At 53.3% G+C, this 20,417-nt stretch overlaps 10 protein-coding genes across 10 annotated transcripts; 4 read left to right on the top strand and 6 right to left on the bottom strand.

Annotated features, from left to right (window-relative positions):
• Positions 1-248: 248 nt before the first annotated feature.
• MYCGRDRAFT_31393 (uncharacterized protein) lies at positions 249-1,999 on the top strand (the record flags this gene model as incomplete). The annotated part of the gene is made up of 2 exons (XM_003857107.1): positions 249-314; positions 497-1,999. 2 exons carry the CDS (start codon positions 249-251, stop codon positions 1,997-1,999), a joined length of 1,569 nt encoding a protein of 522 aa, XP_003857155.1.
• Positions 2,000-2,138: 139 nt separating this feature from the next.
• On the bottom strand, positions 2,139-2,432 carry MYCGRDRAFT_19026 (uncharacterized protein; the record flags this gene model as incomplete). The annotated part of the gene is made up of 1 exon (XM_003856472.1): positions 2,139-2,432. A coding segment is annotated over one exon (294 nt), but the record flags the coding sequence as incomplete, so codon positions are not given.
• An 807-nt stretch (positions 2,433-3,239) lies between these two features.
• MYCGRDRAFT_33608 (uncharacterized protein) lies at positions 3,240-4,511 on the top strand (the record flags this gene model as incomplete). Its single annotated transcript, XM_003857108.1, has 4 exons — positions 3,240-3,434; positions 3,505-3,514; positions 3,610-3,670; positions 3,800-4,511. 4 exons carry the CDS (start codon positions 3,240-3,242, stop codon positions 4,509-4,511), a joined length of 978 nt encoding a protein of 325 aa, XP_003857156.1.
• A 604-nt stretch (positions 4,512-5,115) lies between these two features.
• Positions 5,116-6,920, bottom strand: MYCGRDRAFT_107462 (uncharacterized protein; the record flags this gene model as incomplete). The annotated part of the gene is made up of 2 exons (XM_003856471.1): positions 5,116-6,519; positions 6,571-6,920. The coding sequence occupies 2 exons, from the start codon at positions 6,847-6,849 to the stop codon at positions 5,116-5,118; spliced, it is 1,683 nt and encodes a 560-aa protein (XP_003856519.1).
• A 263-nt stretch (positions 6,921-7,183) lies between these two features.
• MYCGRDRAFT_107461 (uncharacterized protein) lies at positions 7,184-8,017 on the top strand (the record flags this gene model as incomplete). The annotated part of the gene is made up of 1 exon (XM_003857109.1): positions 7,184-8,017. The coding sequence occupies one exon, from the start codon at positions 7,232-7,234 to the stop codon at positions 8,015-8,017; it is 786 nt and encodes a 261-aa protein (XP_003857157.1).
• A 135-nt stretch (positions 8,018-8,152) lies between these two features.
• On the bottom strand, positions 8,153-10,144 carry MYCGRDRAFT_66773 (uncharacterized protein; the record flags this gene model as incomplete). Its single annotated transcript, XM_003856470.1, has 4 exons — positions 8,153-8,597; positions 8,687-8,819; positions 8,875-9,663; positions 9,719-10,144. The coding sequence occupies 4 exons, from the start codon at positions 10,071-10,073 to the stop codon at positions 8,153-8,155; spliced, it is 1,722 nt and encodes a 573-aa protein (XP_003856518.1).
• An 856-nt stretch (positions 10,145-11,000) lies between these two features.
• Positions 11,001-11,764, bottom strand: MYCGRDRAFT_84013 (uncharacterized protein; the record flags this gene model as incomplete). Its single annotated transcript, XM_003856469.1, has 2 exons — positions 11,001-11,548; positions 11,608-11,764. The coding sequence occupies 2 exons, from the start codon at positions 11,762-11,764 to the stop codon at positions 11,001-11,003; spliced, it is 705 nt and encodes a 234-aa protein (XP_003856517.1).
• Positions 11,765-12,174: 410 nt separating this feature from the next.
• Positions 12,175-15,798, top strand: MYCGRDRAFT_107460 (uncharacterized protein; the record flags this gene model as incomplete). Its single annotated transcript, XM_003857110.1, has 6 exons — positions 12,175-13,399; positions 13,452-15,027; positions 15,317-15,398; positions 15,457-15,546; positions 15,613-15,641; positions 15,768-15,798. 6 exons carry the CDS (start codon positions 12,175-12,177, stop codon positions 15,796-15,798), a joined length of 3,033 nt encoding a protein of 1,010 aa, XP_003857158.1.
• A 183-nt stretch (positions 15,799-15,981) lies between these two features.
• Positions 15,982-18,364, bottom strand: MYCGRDRAFT_66768 (uncharacterized protein; the record flags this gene model as incomplete). Its single annotated transcript, XM_003856468.1, has 3 exons — positions 15,982-16,810; positions 16,860-17,563; positions 17,618-18,364. 3 exons carry the CDS (start codon positions 18,362-18,364, stop codon positions 15,982-15,984), a joined length of 2,280 nt encoding a protein of 759 aa, XP_003856516.1.
• A 654-nt stretch (positions 18,365-19,018) lies between these two features.
• MYCGRDRAFT_89767 (uncharacterized protein) lies at positions 19,019-20,079 on the bottom strand (the record flags this gene model as incomplete). The annotated part of the gene is made up of 2 exons (XM_003856467.1): positions 19,019-19,767; positions 19,842-20,079. 2 exons carry the CDS (start codon positions 20,077-20,079, stop codon positions 19,019-19,021), a joined length of 987 nt encoding a protein of 328 aa, XP_003856515.1.
• Between the last annotated feature and the right edge of the window lie 338 nt (positions 20,080-20,417).

Raw genomic sequence — 20,417 nt, 5'->3', positions numbered from 1 at the left:
CAGAGCCTCGTTGAGAATGTAGGCGAGGACAAGGCCGGTGAACAGCATCACGCGGGTTTGAGCAATGGCAGATGGTGAAGTGGTGGTGTGGTGGTCGTTCTTTCGGTTGTTGAAAGGTACGTGGTACGTAGTTGGGTGGAGCTAGCGATAAACTTTCGAGGATTCAATGCGCCGTCGCGCGTCACATCTCGAGCTACGAATTTCTTGACCATCTCACATTCAACACACAATCCCCGATTGTCGCCAACATGTCTATACATCCGTCGCGGCAGGCGTACGTGGAGGAAGAGTCACAGCAGCAACAGTCCAACGAGGTAAGCAACATGCGCCTGACTACGGAGTTCCGATATTCACATGCCATGCCAGAACGAGCGATATGCGCCGAGCGATGGACTAATACTGACGGTACAATCGGCAGGCTGAGCAGGGCATTGACATCAACAATATTCGTAAGTCTTCAATTGCAGCATGCTATGGTGAATTGTCTAACGAACAGTCTGCAGCCCTCGACACCAACTACCAATTACCTTCCTCTGGCGGCGGACCTTCTCAAAATGCAGCGATTGTATTCGACGAGTTTGCGCGAAAGCGAAGAGCTGCGGCACTGGCTGTACCGACGGACGATCTACGAGTAAGGACGGAGCTGAGAGCACGCGGCGAACCCATCACATTATTCGGCGAGCGAAAAGAGGACAGACGAGACCGGTTACGAGAGCTATTGATGGGAGAGAAGGATGGCGGTGATGGACAGCGCGAGGACGAGTCTATGGCTGATGCCGACGAGTCTGATGACGACGACGAGGAGGGTGAATTCTACATTGAGGGCAGTCAAGCATTGTTGACCGCGAGGAAGGACATCGCACGATATTCGCTTCCACGGACAGCGAAGCGCGTTGCACATCAGAAAGCCGAGAGTCAGATACCCGTGGCCACACATGTCAAACATCGGAAAGCTATCAAACAGAAGCTGGGAGAGGTCGAGCTGTTCGGCAGTCAGATTGCAAGTGAACGGCCGCTGAGCATTGTGCGATTCGCGCCAAACGGAGAGATGCTGGCTTGTGGAGATTGGGGAGGAAGCGTGAAATTACTGGATGTCCCGAATTTGGAAACGAAGATGACACTGCGAGGGCACAAGGGCATGATCGGAGGCATCACATGGATGCCAACAGCTACATTGCCTTCATCGACTGTTGCGCCGGAACATCTAAATTTGGCATCGTCCGCTGCCGATGGCGAGATTCATCTCTGGTCGCTGACACAAGACACTCCTATCGCGACTCTCAGCGGACATAGCGCTCGCGTCTGTCGAACGGAATTTCATCCTTCAGGGAAGTATCTGGCAAGTGCGAGCTACGACACAACCTGGAGGTTATGGGATGTTAACACTACGACCGAACTGTTACTTCAGGAAGGCCACAGCAAAGAAGTGTACACCGTCAGCTTCAACGAGGATGGAAGCCTGGTTGCCTCGGCGGGGCTCGATTCGATTGGCAGAATCTGGGATATACGGACGGGACGAACGGCCATGCTACTTGAGAGTCACATTCAGCCCATCCATGCCCTTGATTGGAGTAGCGATGGGTACCGGGTGATGACCGGTAGTGCAGATGGTTTCGCGAAATGCTGGGATCTCCGAGCTGTTCGGGAGACAGCCAGCATCGGAGCTCACGTCGGTGGAGTATCTGACCTTAGGTGGTTCAAGGGCATGGACGGTCCTCTTTCTAGCAATGCGTCTCAAGCCGACACCAAGATGACGAATGGCGACTCGGAGCATGAGGAGATGCAGCCGAAAACGAGTGGCACTTTCATCGTGAGCGCTGGCTTTGACAAGGCAGTCAACATTTTCTCTGCTGATGACTGGGCTCTGTGCAAGTCCCTAACCGGGCACGACGGAACTGTGCTAGCGGTGGATACGACGGCAGATTCGAAATGGATCGCTTCATGTGGGCGTGATCGAACGGTCAAGCTCTGGGCGAGAGACGACATGGAAGGACTCTAGCTACTTCTACGATTCTATGATGCTGAAGCTGAAAATCAGGCCGCGCCGCGCTGCTTGCCGGCCTGGCACCTCAAAGCTTCGCCTTCTTTCCGTGTGAGATGTGCTTGGTCGGATCGTAATGCGGTTTATTCGCCATGTATTTCTGATGCTGACAGATGGCCAGGAGCACCCCGTCCTTTTCCCTCTTCATGATGCCCCTCGTCATCGCCAACCGCTTTCCGATCTGAATCACCTCCGCTTCGATCAAACACTCATCGCCCTCCACGGGCGGCTTCAGATATGACACATTGAGATCTCGAGACGCTCCCATGGACTCCCAGCCGGGAAAGTTGCATCCGAGTATGGCCAGAGAAGTCGTCATGTCGAAAAACATTGCGATGGCACCTCCATGAGTCGTGAGCACTTCCGACCCTTCGGGCTGATTGGTATATGTTGGAGGTATTTTGAAGGCGAACACTGCGCTTGCTCGGACGCCGGGAGCCTGGACTCTTGCTGATCGGGCCTTGAGAGACTCGTAGAACAGCCTGTCGTAATTGGACTTTCCGATTGCAGAGGCATGAAAATCGATGAAGCCCTGCATCAGCTCTGCAGCCTCTTGATCATTGAGCTTGGCCATCGGAACGTCGCCGTGTTGGTGAGATGGAATGAGGTGATTTGGTTCGATGCTGCAGAATCCGGCGTTGGCTTGCTGAGATCAAGAACGGCCTTTTTCGATGCTGATTCGGCGATCTCCTGCCCTCTCTCTCCTTCGAGCTTTCCTGACGATGATGGCAACGGAAGAATTGGATGTCTACCATGCTTGGATACAGGCCGAGGTTCAACTAATAATGCCCACAAATCCACCAAAGCCCATCGTGGACGAAGCCAATTATGCTGAATTATAGCTGCCCGAAGACAAAAGTAATTGATCGACTAATTCACTAACGGAGAATAAAGACGAGTAATCTTTGCTAATGATTGAAGGGCTCACAGAGCGCTTGACCAATGCAAGATCTCTTTTCTCTCCTGTTCAAGCACCTTCTGGCCGTTACAAACCACTCTGGAATCTGTCTTTAAAAGACACCGCAAAATTCTGATGAGACTCCTCTTGTCCATTTCAATAGCACTCATCGCATTCGCAGCCACGGCAATCTACCAGCAAGAACACATCCTCGAGTATATGCGTGGACTACTGCGACCCTCTACAATCAACAACATATCGAAGAACATCAAACTCAACGGAACTCAAAGCTTGATCAAGATGGCACCAGCATCCACCTTTGTCGGTCTGCCGGTCATCCCGCCGAACGACACCTCTCTCAATGCCACGTCTCCCAAGCCTCGAGGCATCCAGAAGGTGTTCGAGGCGAGAGAGCAGCCTGAGGGAGCTGGAGCCACAGTCAGACGCTCAGTCGGCACACCGAGACTTCGGCATCTCTCGCCCTTCTTGATGATGGTAAGGCTCCTAAAATTTGTGTCGCCTTGTTGTCTAAATCACCGCTAACCCTTTTTTCTGTGGCATTTAGGACCATGCGAGTAAGTGAATAATACACAGGGCTGGAAGCCCAACTCCCGCCCCAACAATCAAAGCGTGCCCGAGACTTTGCTGAACCTTCCGCTCTTGAATTTAGGCGTCGGACCAGGTGCCGGCTTCACAGACCATCCACATAGAGGAATGGAGACAATCACCCTGTGAGTGCTACGGAGGGTGTAAGGTCTGCAGCGCAGTGTGAGATAGTCTCTCAAATTGCGCTTGATCTGAGTTTGCACTGAAATCCTACTTGTCTGAGCCATAGCTGACCCTTTACCCTCTGATAATAGCGTCCTTCGCGGGTCTATCGATCATGAAGACTTCAGCGGCAATAAAGGCGCCATTGAAGTCGGCGACTTGCAGTTCATGACTGCTGGCCGGGGCATAGTGCACGCAGAGATGCCTCGCGACAAAGGCGACGGCACGGATAGCGTTGCCATCCAAATCTGGGTCGATCTACCGAAGCAGTTGAAGGACTGCGAGCCGAGATATCGGGATCTCAGAGCGAGCGAAATTCCAGTTGCCAAGTCTGAGGATGGAAAGACTACCGTCAAAGTCATCAGCGGACGAAGCTATGGCGTCGACAGCGTTCAGGAGCTTGCCTACACTCCCGTCTGGCTTCTAGACGTCGAGATTCAGCCCGGTGGACGATTCGTGCAGTCTCTGCCGGCAGGATGGAACGCCTACGCCTACACTATCGAGGGCAGCACAACATGGAATACCGGAGCCACGAAACAGGAAGTCCCTCAGCACCATATATCCGTCTTCGAGCAGCAGGGCGATCAAGTTGTGGCAGAGGTTCCGGCTGATGCGAAAGAGACCGCTAGAATCATCGTCGCAGCTGGCATGCCTCTGGAGCAGAACATTGTTCAGCACGGACCGTTCGTTATGACGACTCCCTTTGAGATCAGGCAGGCGTTTATGGACTTCTCGACGCATAGCAATGGATTTGAAAGAGCGGACGGATGGCAGAGTGAGATTGCTAAGCCGCTTATGGGATAGAGTGACGAATTGAAGAGCAATTGGGCTAGACTGCGAAGGGATAGCAGGCCTTTGTGGACTCTGAAAATGTATAACTATGTAGATCGTGAATCACGATCGATCGCACTCACGATGTTCGTTAATCGTTCCTTGGAGGGCAGACTCGGAGGCTCCTTACTCTGTAAACTTGGCGAGAGGTGTCAGGTCGACGTCCGTAAGACAGGACGACACACCGTTCAGCCGTATATGTGAGTTGACAGGCATGCCTTGGAAAGGAGAATGTGTGAGGCATGTTAGGTGGTCGTGTAGGTAAGACACGAGTCATACCATTCGAGTGTACTTTGCCTTGCAGATTAGATAACGAGACATGCTAACAAGCGTACAGATAAATTAGCAGGCCGATGTCAAGTGTACAAGTCAGTTGGCAGACAAATCATATAGCAGTGTCAGTAAGTTTACTGTACAGGTGTGAGGAAATGCTGAATAGTGGTAGAGATTAGCAAGAGAAGCGTACAGTAGTCCCGCCAATGTTATCCTGCAAAAACAGGAGTGACATTTTCAATCGGTCCAGATAATACCGTTATCATCTACCTTTTGCCCCTTAATGACTTTTCTTCGACCATCTTCAACCAACACTATCCTTGATCAGGTTACCTGCCAGGTCCTTGACATGCGAGTAATCAATTTTCACATCCACCAGACTCAACCCCTTATGCGCCAATGCCTGTTCCATGACCTCCTCAATCTGCGAGGAATCGCTGATCCTGAACCCCTTTCCACCGAAACTCTCTGCATACTTGACGAAATCTACACCGCCTAGGTTGATCCCACTGGATCGGCCGTACTTCATTTCCTCCTGGAACTCGACCATATTGTACGCCTCATCGTTCCAGATGAAGTGTGTGATGTTGCAGCCTTGTTGGACGGCGGTGCTGAGTTCTTGCGAGGAGAACATGAAGCCGCCATCGCCACTGAGAGAGACCACCTTGGCTGAGCAGGGTGGATCTTGGGTGAGGGAGGCAGCGATGGCCCATGGCATGCCAACGCCGAGTGTCTGTTGGCCGTTGGAGCAGAGCAGTTTCCGAGGTTCGTAGGCATAGAAATGGCGCATCATGTAGATGTAGACTGTTCCTACGTCGCAAGTGACTGTCGTGTCTTTCGAGACTCGCTTTTGCAAGGCTGCGATGAACTGGAGAGGATGGACTAGCCCGGTGCTGGTGGTCGATTCGATTTCGTGCTGCCGTGTTCGGAGCTCCTTCAGCAGACCTTGGCAGAACGGGTCTTTCGCAGGATCGTTGACTTGCTTGACCTCGCGGCTGAGAGCCAGAATGTTTTCTCGCACAGATCCGAGAAGCTCGACTTCAGGGTTGTAATATGCGCCATAGTCGCAGGGTGTGTAGTCAACGTGGACGACCTTGAGTTTGCTACTCGGATTCCACGAGTTGGCATCGTACTCTGTGGGATCGTATCCAAGCGCAATGATACAGTCTGACTTGGCCAGTATTTGATCGCCGGTCTGGTTGCGGAACAAGCCCACTCGTCCGAAAAAGACCTGATCGGCGAGGTCTTCCGGCACTGCACCGGCTGCTTGAAACGTCTCCACAACTGCGATCGGATGCTGCTTGAGGAACTCGCGAACTGCTTCGACCACGATCTGGCTCGAGGCTCGCTGTCCGAGGAATAGAACGGGCAGCTTCGCATTGTCGATCATCGACGCGACCTTTCGGACTGCTTCGATAGGCGATGGACCGTACAATGGTGCTTTGAACGCGGGGGAGTCGAAAGCTGTAATCTTCGATTTGCCGGCAGCCACGTCCATGGGTATCGATATTACGGCACTTCCTTTGGGGTTGCTTTGCGCGGTTCGAAAGGCTGCCAGAATGACCTCTGCCGCTTGATCCTCCACGTCGATATTCGTCGCTGACTTTGACGTGGGTTTGAGGATATCCAGGGCTTTCATGGACTGATGTGTGTGTTTGGTGTTCAACAATCTCGGTACTGAGCCAACGATTGCAACCACAGGATCGCCCTTGAGATATAGTCAGCTCGGGAGAAGTTTGAAAACCAAATAGATACTCACTTCTGTAGTTGCTGTCACCAGTCCCGTGGTCAAGTTGCCAGCTCCAGGCCCGGACGTTGCGATACACACACCAGGAATGCCTGTGATTCTTCCTGTGGCCGCCGCCATGAAAGCCGCATTTTGCTCATGCCGGCAGACTACGAGCTTGATCTCGGGGTGGTCTGATAATGTGTCGAACACCGCATCGACCTTTGCGCCTGGGATTCCAAAGACGGTCTTGACGCCAGCACGGTGAATACTGTCCACCAAAATGTGAGCGACTTGCTGCTCCTCCGCCATTGTGAGAGTTATTGGATGTGAAAATTCGAGTCGGTGGAATAGAAGTCAGAGAAGAAAGCAAACTTGCCGTTGCTCAATCTTTCAAGACGGTGAATTGAGATTGTATTGGAATGTCCATTGAAAAGAGCTTTTGATCTCCGCATAGCTCCGTTCCAGCTGCCATGTCATCTGGAAAGAAAGAGCGATGACGGAATGCTGCCCGTCGGATGAAGCTGCCATGTGGAGTCAGCAACGAGATCTCGTCTCAAACAGTCGCTGAACCCCGCCGATTCATCCGTGTTCCTGTACATTTCTCCAACATGTAGACAGAAACACGACAACACTCGCACAGTACCGCGAGGTCTGGGCCAGTGGACAGACCAGCACCCGAAATCCATCGAGCATGTCTCTCAAGCGGAAGCAGGATGACCGGGACGACATCGATGTCAATTCTCCCGACGCGGACATCTCGCGATCCGCCGCCATCTACGACCGCGAGTCCAAATTCTACGCTCTCTACTCGCCCTCCTTGAAGCCAAAACAGCTCCAATCGATCGATGAGATTCAGTCGGCGCAGCATAAAGTCGTCGGCTGGCGGCGGGAAAGCAATCAGCAGTCCATCACGAAGGAAACACAATACATCTGCGGATCGGACGACGATGGGGAGAAGTACGCGGGCAAGAAGATTGAGAAGGTTCTGGAGTCGATGAAAGTGAGCGGCACATGTGTGGTTGCGAGGTGGTTTGGTGGAGTCATGTTGGGGCCTGTGAGGTTCGAGCATATTGACAATTGTGCAAGGGAGGCAGTGAGGAGGTATCAGGAGGTTGAAGCGGAGAGGAGAGCTAAGAAAAGGAAGATCGAAGAGGAAGAAGCGGAGCATGAGAGACTTGCGAAGAGTCTGGTAGAGCGGGACCAAAGTATTGTGGTGCTGAGAGAATTGGCTGCAAAGAAGGAGAAGGTGGTCAAGCAGGCGCGAGAAGGTGTGGATAGTGTTGTTGTAAGTCCGCCGTCTACTGCGGACGCGCCGGTGTCGAATTCACAGCCTGCGATGGACTATGCCGCAATGCCTCTTGCTCGGCTGAAGGCTTTGGACAAGGCACGAGACGCCACTTTGTCGTTCTTGCTAAAACGCATAGACAAGGCTGAGGCAGATCTGACATCGCTCGAAGATGGCGAGAAGCCGCCATGAGTGAGCTTCCACATTAATCCCAGTGAGGCACAGACTTTGGTAGTGTTGGTGGAGATGAGGTATGCGTCTCGAATGATCAATGAGTGCTTCATACACTCCTTTTTACTCTAGTCCTGCCGTACTACCCGCTCACATTCATCTCCCGCCAGTACTGTTCAGCCGCTCCGCTTTCTCTATGCCATCAGCATCCAGATAAGGGTCCCCAGACTGATCCAGCGCATCGCTACTCCGCGAACCTCCCTTCTCGATCCGCTGCATTGGCAGACCAACCTGCTCGTCGAGCTCTGCCTCGGCATCAAAGCTGTCACGTTTCGTCTGCGCAACGTCGTCGTTACTGCTGCCATCGCTTGCTGTTGGTTTGAGTTCTTCGGTGGGTGCAAATTTCGATCGCTCGCGAATCCTGGCTCCGTACTTGAAGAAAATGAACGGCAGAGGTGCCAGCAGACATGCTATGCCTCCAATCAAGCTGCCAGCACCGCCAACACCTAGAGCATCGAACATGGCTTTCGTAAAGAGCGGTGATATTGCTCCGAAAAGGGATCGACACACTGTGTTCGCGGCGACCGCTGAAGCCGCGTAGCTGAAACGGCGTCAGTCAGGTCCAGTGCATCTGAGGCAGTCAAGGGGATGTGGTACTGCCCAGCAGACAGGAGATTGAAGAGAACGTACATGAGATATGTGTCACTGAGGTAGTTCAGACACGCCACAAAGAGCAGGACTGTGCTCGTGGCCAAGAAAGTGCCACCCAAAGTTGGAACCGCCCAGTGGATGCTGTTATAGTTCGCGCTCCAGGCGAACCAGACTGTGAACGTGTCAGCATGACCACCAGCCTCCCGGCCGAATGAGGTGGAACTCACACATGGTGACTGGAAATCCGATGCCACCAATCATCGCCAGCGGCATTCTGTCTTCTGGAGTCCTTGCAACGCCTGCCATCATCTTCTTCCTAGCCAGGGTCGATTCGTAGAATACCATTGCTCCGGCGACCAGAGCTCCAACGAGCTGCCCGATGAGTGGCAAGGAACCCACGCCGGAATTCCATCCGCGCTTCTCTTGAAACACAATCGGGTAGATTGTGAACAACATGTAGATGAGCGCATATACCACGCTCAGGTATATGGCAAGCAGGAGCGAGATCGGGTCGATGAGGATCCGCCACGGCCGTGTCAATGCGATTCGGAATATGGATTTGAGGCTTTGATTGGCGGCCTCGACATCGGACTGCACATTTTCGTAGCCAGGGATCTTCGCCGCGCGTATACGCCTCGCCTTGTTTGTGAGGACTTTGGATGGCAGCGTTTCGGGAATGGTGAACATGAGAATGAGAGTAGGTACCGATAGCCAGAGGAGAACGTAGAACGTCCATCGCCAGTTCTCCGTAAGCTCGAGAAAACCAGCCACAACAGGTCCAGAGGCTGGACCGGCCACAGTCATGATGCTGAAAACCACCATTGCGTTACCTCTCTCTATAGGCGGCCACAGATCTGCAAGCACTCCGGGTGCATTGCTTAGAGGGCACGACGCCGCGACACCAGTAATGAATCTTCCGATCAGTAAACCCGCGAATGTTGGTGTGAATGCTCCCAAGAAGTTGAAGGCAGCATATATTATAAAGCTGATGTAGAAAACGAATCGTCGCCCATAGTCTATGCAAGCTTTTTGTCAGCCATTCGCCCGATTCTCTTGACAGACGAAGCTCACATTCACTCAAGGGAGCCCAGAATAGTGGACCGAAGCAATAGCCAAGCAGAAACAGCGTCGTGACTAGATTTGCCGTAAGGGCTGTGATTCCAAACTCCTCCGAGATGCCAACAACGTTGGCGGAAGGAGAACTGCTAGCGAAAGTGGCGTTGGTGGTCAACAGGATTGCCACGACGGTAATGTACCACCGCCGTCCTGTACTCCAGTTCTTCGGGTTCTCGATGTCGTCCGGGCCGAAGTCAACATTGCCTCTCTCGTTGAGGTGGACTTGAGTGTCCGTGATTTTGCCCGATCGGTATGGCTTGGCTGTGGGTCGTGAGAGTGTTTGCTCGAGGCGTGCACCGAAGGTGGCCATCTTGTAGGGCTGTGGTGATTATGTGGCACCCATGCAAAGAATGAAGCGAAGGAATAGCAGTAGAAGGATATGCCCTGTGTCTCGACAGAGCGGAAAATGAATAGCGACAGAGCAAGCCGGCAATTGTGCGATGATTGAAAGATGGTCCCGAGGCCGCACTTACCGTGTCCAACGGTTGGCACTGCCCAAAGTTCAGAGAGCGAGCGAGGCCGAGGGACCAAGGGAGCAGCAAGCGTGGGCTGAACCACTTCACCTCTTTCGACTTCACCTCCCACTTGATGTAAGGTACCTTCCTCACCTGGAGGGGAACGGCAATGCGGCACCATCATCATGGCGGCGTCTGCTTGCGTGCGCGATCGGCCTGTCAAGGACTTTTCGGTTCCTCTCGTACCGTCGTACCGTCTTGTTCGGGCAACTTGAGCATCCCACTTCGACCAACGCCATCATCCCTCTGCCTGCTCATTCGATGTGCAGCTGGCCAGGAACCAAGAAGTGACAGTTGCACGTGTGTACTAGTGAACGACAGGTCATGCAGGAGGCGGACAGCTCCACGAGGACCAACCACCACGTGTGGTCTGTCGATCCCGGCATGATCCTGGCAAGCTCATGTGCAGGGCCAGCCTTTGTCATCACCAATAAGCACAAGCTCGCGATCATTGGGCAGAGTCAAACACTTTCGTGGGCTATGTTGAGACCTAGACTAGAATTTCGCGTTTGCGACTGTACGGATAACTTCGCAAAAATCGCCTGGAGGTATTCAGAACAGTGTCTTTGGCGGTCCTGCGAGAATGATCATCATTGCCCAAGGTATAGCCCATGCCGGTTGGCGTTCAAGGTTTCTCGCGCCAATCGCGGCTCCCGTCACCCACTGCTCTCGTCTATGAATCCTTCCACAATGCACTTCTGCACAAGCCATGCTTCATTCGCTCATGACTTCACCACCTCCACAAACATAGCTCGCATGGTCTTCAAAAACGGCCCCAAGTCGTTCGACTCATTCAATCGATCCTGCACAGCGTCCACATCATCCCTATTCAGTCGCGGCTTTGTGCTCGCGACCTCGTATCGACTGCCATCGATATTGAGCTCGAACCAGCATTCCCGTTCCGTGTCGCGGTCGTCGATGGACACAAACACAAATTTCAACCGATCGTCCACTCCCGTACCATCCAGCCGCATTCCCAAACACGTCTCCCAGAATCGCAGCTCCGGCACATTATGCTTAGCTTGTGCGTCCAGTGACCGTTGGTGTGCCGCTTGCGCGTCTCGTAGTTGTCGAATTGCTGATTGTGTGGATGCGATTTCGGTCTTCAGCTGATCGCGACGCGCAACGTGCTCTTCTTTTTGTGAGGTAAGAGAGCGAATCGCCTCGTGCATTTCGTCCGTCTCCTGAGTCTCTTTCGCGATTATGTGTGCATGGCTGGAGGACTTCGATTCGAGCTCGGTGATGGCTTGTTTACGTTGTCGTTGTTGGTCTGTGAGAGAGAGTCAGCATGTCGCCTGTACCGCATGCGAAAATATTGCAATCTCTCACCTGCTTGATCTGCTATGTTCATGCGAAAAGCATTTCGCTCTTCCAGTACCTTCTTCCGCCCGCGCTCGATGAAGTCGTCAAATCGTACAGTGAACTGCTGCATGCGCTCGCGCAAGTCGTTGAAGTTGAAGTCGATGGTGGGTAGTGTGTCGGCCATCGATGTTGAGTTCGTAGCATAGGTTGGAGGCGCGCCGGATTGCGACATGCCAAATCGGCGTGGCGTAAGTGTCGCCGACATTGTGATGTGAGTGTGTCTGTGTTTGAAAAAGATGTCGAGATGTCGTATTGTCGCTTGTCGCGTTGGATGAAGCCTCGATGAATTGAAACGGACGAAGTGTGGAGAAGTAAACAGCGGGACGGAACGGGTTGCCCGGCAGTGACCGGCAGATCTTTCTTCTCTTGAACGACAGGGCAGTCTGAAGATTTCTGAACATCACCGCAAACACCTCGCCATACTACCTGACATTTGCCCGACACTGTCACTCTCGACGAAGACCTGTGAAATATCCCGCGACTCGACTATGACTGGATTTGCAGTATCAATACGAACAATACGCGTGAAGCCGAATGGCTGAGCGGTTCAGAAGCGACCTGCCGTATGGTCACTTTGGTCGCGGCAACTACTCCCTCACTGAGAATGTCTGGAATCACGTTCGACACATACAGCCGACTATTCGCATACAACCACTTGGAGGACCCAAATTCTTGGCCGGATCCACTCCTGAAAATCATCACCCTTCCTCAGGACTTGATTATGGAGCGAAACTCAGGAAACGACATGAGCAGCAGATCAAAACTCTCGTGAAGTCAAATCCGGACCTGCAGGCCACTTCTGCCATCCTTGCGGATCATTTACGTACCTCGGAGCTCGTGCAAGCGGCCATCCAACGATACGACTCCACAAAAGGTAGCCTGATCGCCATCAGCCACATATTCTCGGAGTCTCGCCATCGGCCCATCCTTGTTTCAGCGTACGCAACGGGCGAAGATGGTGCCGACCTATGCCTTGTGCGAGTACAAGATCAGAAGCAAGGTTGGACTGGGACTGACAACATCTCGCTCAATGTGCCGACCATGTATGGAGAGCACTTGGTCTTGCCTGGCAAAGCCTCCATTCTCCAAGTGCGGTTCTCTTCGAGTGTGCAACCTGGAAACGTCATGCTGGGCATCCGCACGCAAATTGGAGTGGTCATATATCATCCGACGCAACGGAAAGCATCGTCTGCAGGCGCCTTCGGATCAAGGCTTGTCCTGGACCCGCTCTATACTGTATCGATTGGAAATACTTCCGGTGTGCCTTGTTCGGACTTTGCGTTCAATCCATGGTTTCCTCAGCAGCTTGCTATTGTCGATCAGGCTGGGCAATGGGAAGTGCTTGAGTTCAGGACGCGAAAGATGGATCGAGTCGATCGCAGATGGACGGGTTCTTCTGACAACGGAAACACTAAGCTGAACGACGGTTGGGCTAGAATCACCTGGATCGCGAACATCGAGACTGTTGCGATTTGCACCCGCACATCGTTGAAATTGGTGAATATATCAGCAGACGAGGCTGTACTCGTAGAAGATGTGACTGGGGGGTTATCCGGCTCAATACCATGGATTCTGGACTTTGGACTTGTCCCTGATCACATGAACCTGTTCCTTGTTCTGACCACAACACACATCGTCTTGTACGAGGTGGGCACTGAGCGATCTTCAGGCACAGCCACGAAAGTGATCTTGAAGCTTCGCCACTTCAGGAGTCCCGACGACACCACGTTAAGACTGAACACTTGGATTGACGCAGATAGTATGTTTACATGAAGTCAAGGGAGAACATTCGGCTAATATCTTTCAAGCAGTCGTTGTTATGCTTCAATCGAGCCTCCTCAACCCGATGACTTGCTATAGCCTCCGCTTCTTGGATGGACTTCGGGTCTTCTCCGAGGACCCGTTTGAGATCGATTTAACGACCGCTCTGGAACGAAACAAACGAGGCAGTCGCGTTGCGGATATCCACATTCAGCCGGTGAAACAAGTGCGAACGGACACGGGATCCTCGGAACACGAATCATTGGGCATGCGATTCTTTGCGGCGCGCATGATCACGACAGAATACAAAGCGGTAGAGTGTCTCCTATACGGTGCTGCGGTTTCAAAGCTCTCAACCGACGAATCGCCTGGCCCGCCCGATAGGATGCAGAAGCTAAGGACCACGGGCTCCAGGTTGAGTCTTACAAATTTTGTCGTCGACGATTCGATCGTAGAGCTCGACGCAGAAGAGACACCCCGGGGCGAACCTGTAGCACGGCGCAGGAGAAGAGCCAAGCCACGCTTGTTGCCATCAGAACGAACCATCGACCTTGAAAGAGTGACACGATTGCTGCAACGACCCGTACATGGTGTTCGGCCTTTGCAGGAAGTTCTGGACGCCATTGCAACAACTCTTCGAAAACCGAACTCCAACAACGTGGATCCACTGCAGACTTTATATGGTGATTTGGATATTGAACTCATGATCGATGACATACATGTCAGCTCGGACTCGCTCAGGTCGTTGCTTCAAATCCTACCTGAGGAATCGGCCAGATTTGTCGAAGATGATGGCGAGCTTGCCGACCCTGATCAGCAGAGACTTGTGTTGCGTCCACTGAGCCTTCCGCCATCCCTCAAGGACCTCATGCAGCCAGATATGTCTGCTACGTATAATGCGGTTGTCCAGTCGTGGGTCACATCTCTCTCGGCGAAAATTCCTGGCAGAGTACGACTGGCCAAAGCTAAATTGGCAAGCAGTATTGCGGCGGAGCTCGTTCTGGCTTGCAACGTTTTGCGAGTTGAAGCGAGAGCCATGGCCACTCAGCCAGGACAGGCCGCGGATCATTCAAAATATCTTCTCGACGAGCTTGGCTCCAGCCAGCCAACCTTCAGTCAGCAAGCATCCGCACTTCCGACTCCGTCCACAACTCCTTCGATCATGACAGCTTCAAGTCACCCTTCCACCTTTGCGGCGCCCGAACTCGAGCGTCTGAGCAAGTACACGACCTTCAGTAAACCAACGTCAAACGTCCTGCCTCGCTCTCTGACCAGCGTCTTGTCCCATTGGAAGATCGGCTCTCAGCCCGAGGACTACGACTGGCTCTCCACCTCTCGCAATCTCGCAGAAAAGGACGACGAAGAAGATGAAGACATGACAGAGCGTGAACGCAAGCGACTGCAACGCCGTGCCGAGCGCCATATCCGACGACAACGCAAGGAAGTCGCTGCGGCGGAGGCGAGTCAGTTGGCGAGTAGTCAGGCGCCGGCCATTTTCAGTGCCAGTCAGCCCTTGGCTATACGGCAAGTCGAGAGTCAGCCGAATTTCATTGCAGAGAGCAGTCAGATGACCGCGGGAGGAGGCAGCTTCGGAGGAGGACAGATGAGTCAGGTCGTGGCTGGACGGTTCGGAGGCAGACCGCCAGCGAGGAAGAAGAGGAAACAAGGGTTCTGAGAAGGTACGGGGATTCAGATTTAGCAGTATAATCCTTGCGGGCAGGCCTTCAGGAACGAGGTTGTGAAAACTATTTGCGCACATCCATGCGATCGACCGAGGCTCTCCATGTACAGTGTTTCCGCGGGTCGCCGTACAATGAGTAATCCGTGAGCATAGACACTGCACCTCCACGACTTTCCCACTGATGCTTCCTTTATATTCCCAAAAGCGCGACAACACAAACTCCACGATTCACAGAAGTACAGCCAAAACCATGCAGATCTCCCAGCTCGCCACGGTCGTCATTCTCACCATGGCCTCTACTGTCCTTGCCGATGGCGTAAGTCCTCGTTGTCCTCCCTGCATCAAATCTCGTTTTTACTGACAACGACACTCAGAATTGCACCATTGACGGCAAGCCCCATGGCGCATGCTGGTTCAATTGGCGGAACCCGAAAGAAGTGCAAGTCATCTTGGCCTGCAACGAGGTATGTAACATGACTGTTCTGATTGTGAGGACGATGCTCGTGCAACGTTACTGACACATTGCAAAGCACTCGCCATGCGTGCAGCCCGGTGCATGGTGCCAGGTGGATGCTGAGGTCCCGCAGCAGGCGAAGTGCAAAGACGTGACTGAATGAAGACGGGCGAACACTGTTTGACCTTCAACCAAGAGGAAGACGAGGGAAGCGTGTCTGGCATGTCGCAGGTTGCCCGCGATTGTCGTACATTGTAACTGAACAAGTAAGACTCAAAACACAAGGGTATCGATTCATTCCAACAGTTCTCCCTACCTCTTCCCGTACCTTCCTGATGCGAGGTACCTTGTTCATTAACGATCATCCTCACGCCAAACACCACATCTTTCCCTTTGCGACTTCCACATCAGCCTCGTGCTGCTCCGAGCTAGAACAAGAATGTCGCTACCACTTCTCGCCTTGGCCCGCGTAAGCGCCAGCCTGTAATGCAGGAATGCTGATGCCATAACCCTCCGTGCGTCCTGTGCGGTCACCCTGGCTGATCTCCACTCTGATCGTTACGTCCAGGCCATCGACACCAGCCAGGCCGGTCTTCTCCACTCCTTGAGCGGCTTGGTGCTTCGTACCGCAGTTCGACTCGCCTTTGTGGAGAGCCTCGCGCATGTTCTTAGGCAGCTCGAAGTGGGTGTTGTCGGCTGTATTTCCGAGCTCGTGGCTGACGCCATTCGCCGCGCCATTCATGCCGTTCGTGCCGTTGGTCTGCGCGGCGTGGGAGTTTGACTCGCAAATGATGGCATAGTTGCGGCTCGGCATAGTGGCATGGTTGGTGGATGCAGTCTTGGGCTCGACGCCTTGCTCGCCTTCTCCTGGGTTCTTGTCGAACATCTCGAGCAGAGTCTCGTCGGTCTCGTGGTCGAGATGGTGAATCTTGTTGCGCTTGGCGAGCAAGTTGGCGACGGCTTGTGGAGGTGGCTTGTTAGTGATGGCGGAGCTGATGATGTTGGGCATGTATCTCCAATCCTGCTCGGCGGGAATCTTGAGCTTGGGGTTGCTGTAGAACCGACCAATGGCCGCCAAGTGAACGTCACCTCCGAGGATGGTGATGCGAACGCTGTGCTTCTTGGCGAGCTCTTGAAGACGGAGTATCAGCACCTTGCGCTCCTTCTTGTGCTGGTGAGCCGTGTAGTGATCGTCGAGATCGTCAAGAAGATCGACACTTCCATCAAAGTCGTTGAAGAGTCCGCCACCGACACCGAACCTCTTGTTCAGAAGCCTAGAAATATTAGTACGAGTCGCGATGAATGGGGAAATATTGCACTCACTTGATGGGACCGATCAGTGGAGAAGACAGAATGTTCTCCAACCACTGCAATCTCGGGTATGCGATTGGAACACCCAGAAGAAGGACCATGTGCTTGATGGCACCGTTCGATTTGGCAATCTCGTCGCTGGCACGGCCAAAGATCTTGTTGTATGTCTCAGGGTAGTTGACCTGATGTCTTGTTCGCTCGGTACGAGCATCGACGCCGAGGAAGCAGATGCGTTTTCCAAGCTGACAGTAAATGCTGCGACTGCGCTCCTCCACATACGGACCAGGGCTCTGGCCCATGATGAAACTAGGGTCCTCCTGATCCGCAACCATGACATATGTGTCCTTCAGCTGCACAGAGTCGGCCGCGGTGGTCTCTCCCGTGACACGAGTGGTCTGCGGGGCATCCGTGGTGTACGTTGACGGCGGTGGTGGGACGTGGTGCTGGAATAGCAGATAGTACTTGTGCGCTACGCCTCCAATGCCACGGAAAACAGCACACTTCATGAAGTGATCAGTGTACGAGCCGAACCCATCGATAATGTCGTGATCATCCCAGATGTTGAGTTGAGGAATCTGTGCATTGGCGGTCGAGAACGGCTCGGTTCCATACCAGCGGGTGTAGTTTTCGAAGTAGAAATCGTCACATCTGCGACGCAGGTCCTCGCCAAAGGGATAATCACGGCGCTTCTTGGGGTTGTTGATAGCAGTCCATTCCTGTCGCGAGTTAGCTTAAATCGGTTCAAATATACCACTCCTCTGCAAGCATACCTTGAGCGGACCGTCAACGCGGACACTGTCGTTGTAGATCTGGTCGCCACCACCGATCATGATGTGGAATGGCTTCTTCTCGTGAACACGCAGCACATCGTTCCACAAACACGGTCCCTTCCAGGACTCGACATCGGTGCCTACACTGAAGCCGTTGCACGAGTGGAACATGATACGCATGCTCTCGTGCTTGGACGGCACAACGAACTTCTGCGTCCTGCGCAGTGGTTGTTTGTCGGATGCTCCTCTCATCTTTGCAATCGTGTATTCCCAAGTCATCTCTTGCTCCAAGAATGGCGCATCAATCTCGTATCGCCAGAAACCCTTCCTTGGATCCTCGAACAATAGCTGTGCATTGAAACGCTGCTCTTGCGGCCCCGTCTGTCCATTTGTAGCTCCCACAGGTCCAACACAGTTGAGAGCCAGCTCGCCAGGTCGCGTACCGGCCGTGGTGACAATTAAGACGCTGCCGTGCCATTGTGGTTGTTCTGTATGCTCATTGCTCATGCGCTTGTAGTTGAGGAGCGGTCCACAGAGAACGTCGACATCGTCGCTGGTGCTCACGATCTGAGGCCTGCTTCCAACGCCACGAGAGTGCTCGGCGACTGGACGCTGAGTTGCCTGAAGGGTTGCCGCGCTGGGCGCGACTTGTTCTGGCTGATGGCGATTGGTAGTGTGATTTTTCAGAGATTCGATGGCGTGGTGAGCTCTGCTCTCGTGCTCGTGGCCGTTTGCGGTGGCTGCCATGTCGGAGGAGTCTGTAGAAGGCACACCACGTGGAGGATCGCAACACGAGGTTTATGGAAACAGCGGAGGCGAGGTAGGCAAGGGGGAGGTAAGGTAATTCAATCGATATTCAATCAATCCCTGGGCGCAATAGCTCGGGAAAGGAAAGGTGTACGAGGCAGAACTAGGTCAAGGTTTGGGATGCATCGCCAATAGAATTATTGCTCACTAGCCCGTTCTCCCGTTGCGCTGGCCAACTATCGTCCACTTTATCGTTGGCCAAGCCGGAACACAGGGCAGCTCAGAGTCCCTTGAAGTTTGATCTCTACGGCACATGGTGGCACATGGTAATTCTATAGCACAACGACTAAAATCTATTGACTTGGAGATCTGGAGGTTACATTCACAGCCATAACGACTTTCTCGTGGCCTTCCTCGCTATCCCAAGAACGTTTGCCGTGTCTGTCTCCCTCCTTCTCGTACTACCGCCTAAGACTTCATCCTTGTCTGTGATGTGCCTCGATTCCGAGTCCTTGATGTCATGAATCCTGGTTCGAAAATAAAGACTGCAGCGGCCCGGACGCTAGCCAGGTCAGATCTCCGATGCCACAGCAACTTCATCCTTCCCGCATTCACATGTCAAACTGCCTCTTGCTGACCCTGTGCATCTCTATCTCAGTACCGCGCATACTGCTTCGGATCGATGCCTCTAAGGTCGACCAACACCTTGCCTGCGTCGTACTTCTCGCTCCAGTCCGTCCACACCGAGAAGTCTTCGGGCTCCTTGACTTTGCCCGATGTCTTCTTCGCATGGCCTGAAGCCTTCTTATTGATCGAGGCGTTGGTGGAGGCAATGCGGCCATAAAATGGACCACTCGCGCCTGGGTTGCGGCTGGAGCGACGAAGATCCATCTTCTCTTTGTCCTGGTCCTTCAGCTGCTGCTTCAGAAGCGAGCGAGAAGCCGGACGAGCCATGGAGTTGTGGCGGCCGCGCGATTTGGTCTTGGCCTTGCTCTGGTTTGCGCTTCCGATGCTCTCTCGAACGCTGTCGACAGGCTCGGCGATCGGGTCTGGACTGCTCTCAGCTTCTTCGCCTGGCTGAGCTTGCTCTGCGCTCTGCAGTTTGCCTTTGAGGAAATTCCCAAGAGGAGTCGTAGTGTTCTCCGGTGCCGCAGCATCGAGGTCGTCTTCTTCCGCGGCAGATCCTATGAGTCCCTGAAGATGGTCTGCAGTTCGTCTCGATGGAGATTCGTCCTCTTCGATCCGCCCGCGCCTCTGCGCTCCTGTCTTGCCTGCGCTACTGCCAAACATTCCGAAGACTTGTCGTGTTGATTGTCTGGTGGGAGTCGTTTGCTGAGTGGCCGCCTTGCTCTTGTTGACGGACTTGTTTGTATCGCGTTGACGCTCGATGCTTCCACTCGGATCTAAATAGGCAGGCACGGGGATTAGCTCGCTTCCATAAATCGCATGATGGCGCTGGTGAATGTCCGCGACTTACCCTTGCCCTTCTCGACCTGCTTCTTGAGAGACCGCAATTCACGCTTGGACCCAGCCGTCTCGCGCACCTTCTGGTCGACTTCCGCATCGCTGTCTTCTTCGGACTCGCACCTGTCTGCGCGATCTGGCAGCTCGTCATCGCTGGACTTGGACTTTCTGAAGAAGTCTTCGGCATAGCCGTCCTTGGGATCTCTCGCACGGTTGCCGCCTCGTTGGCGCTGCAGTGGCGAAGAGAACATGCTGGATGCGCTCGAATTGGATCTTTGAGGGGTCGGAATGTTAGGTAAGTTCGAAGAGCGAAGAGCAGAGGAGAAGGTAAAAGAAGTACTGCTCGCATGCGGTCTGAGAATCACATGCGAAAGCTGCGGACAAGGTGAATCGAGTGAAGGACGAGAAGAACGCCATCATCACATGTCATTACCGCTCTTTCTTCACTCTATGCTTCCGTCGAGCACATGTTCTTCACGGTCGACATGAATGGTTTTGATGCAACAGACAAATCCGTCAAACAGTTGCGATCGGTCCGCTTGACGCTAGCCAATCATCAACCAGAGGGTCGGCCTCTCACATATTGGAC

The sequence above is a fragment of the Zymoseptoria tritici genome, chromosome 1, assembly GCF_000219625.1.
Source record: "Zymoseptoria tritici IPO323 chromosome 1, whole genome shotgun sequence".
NCBI classification, from domain to species: domain Eukaryota; kingdom Fungi; phylum Ascomycota; class Dothideomycetes; order Mycosphaerellales; family Mycosphaerellaceae; genus Zymoseptoria; species Zymoseptoria tritici.
Note: the sequence above shows the minus strand (reverse complement) of the source record. Positions and strands in the feature narration are given on the sequence as shown.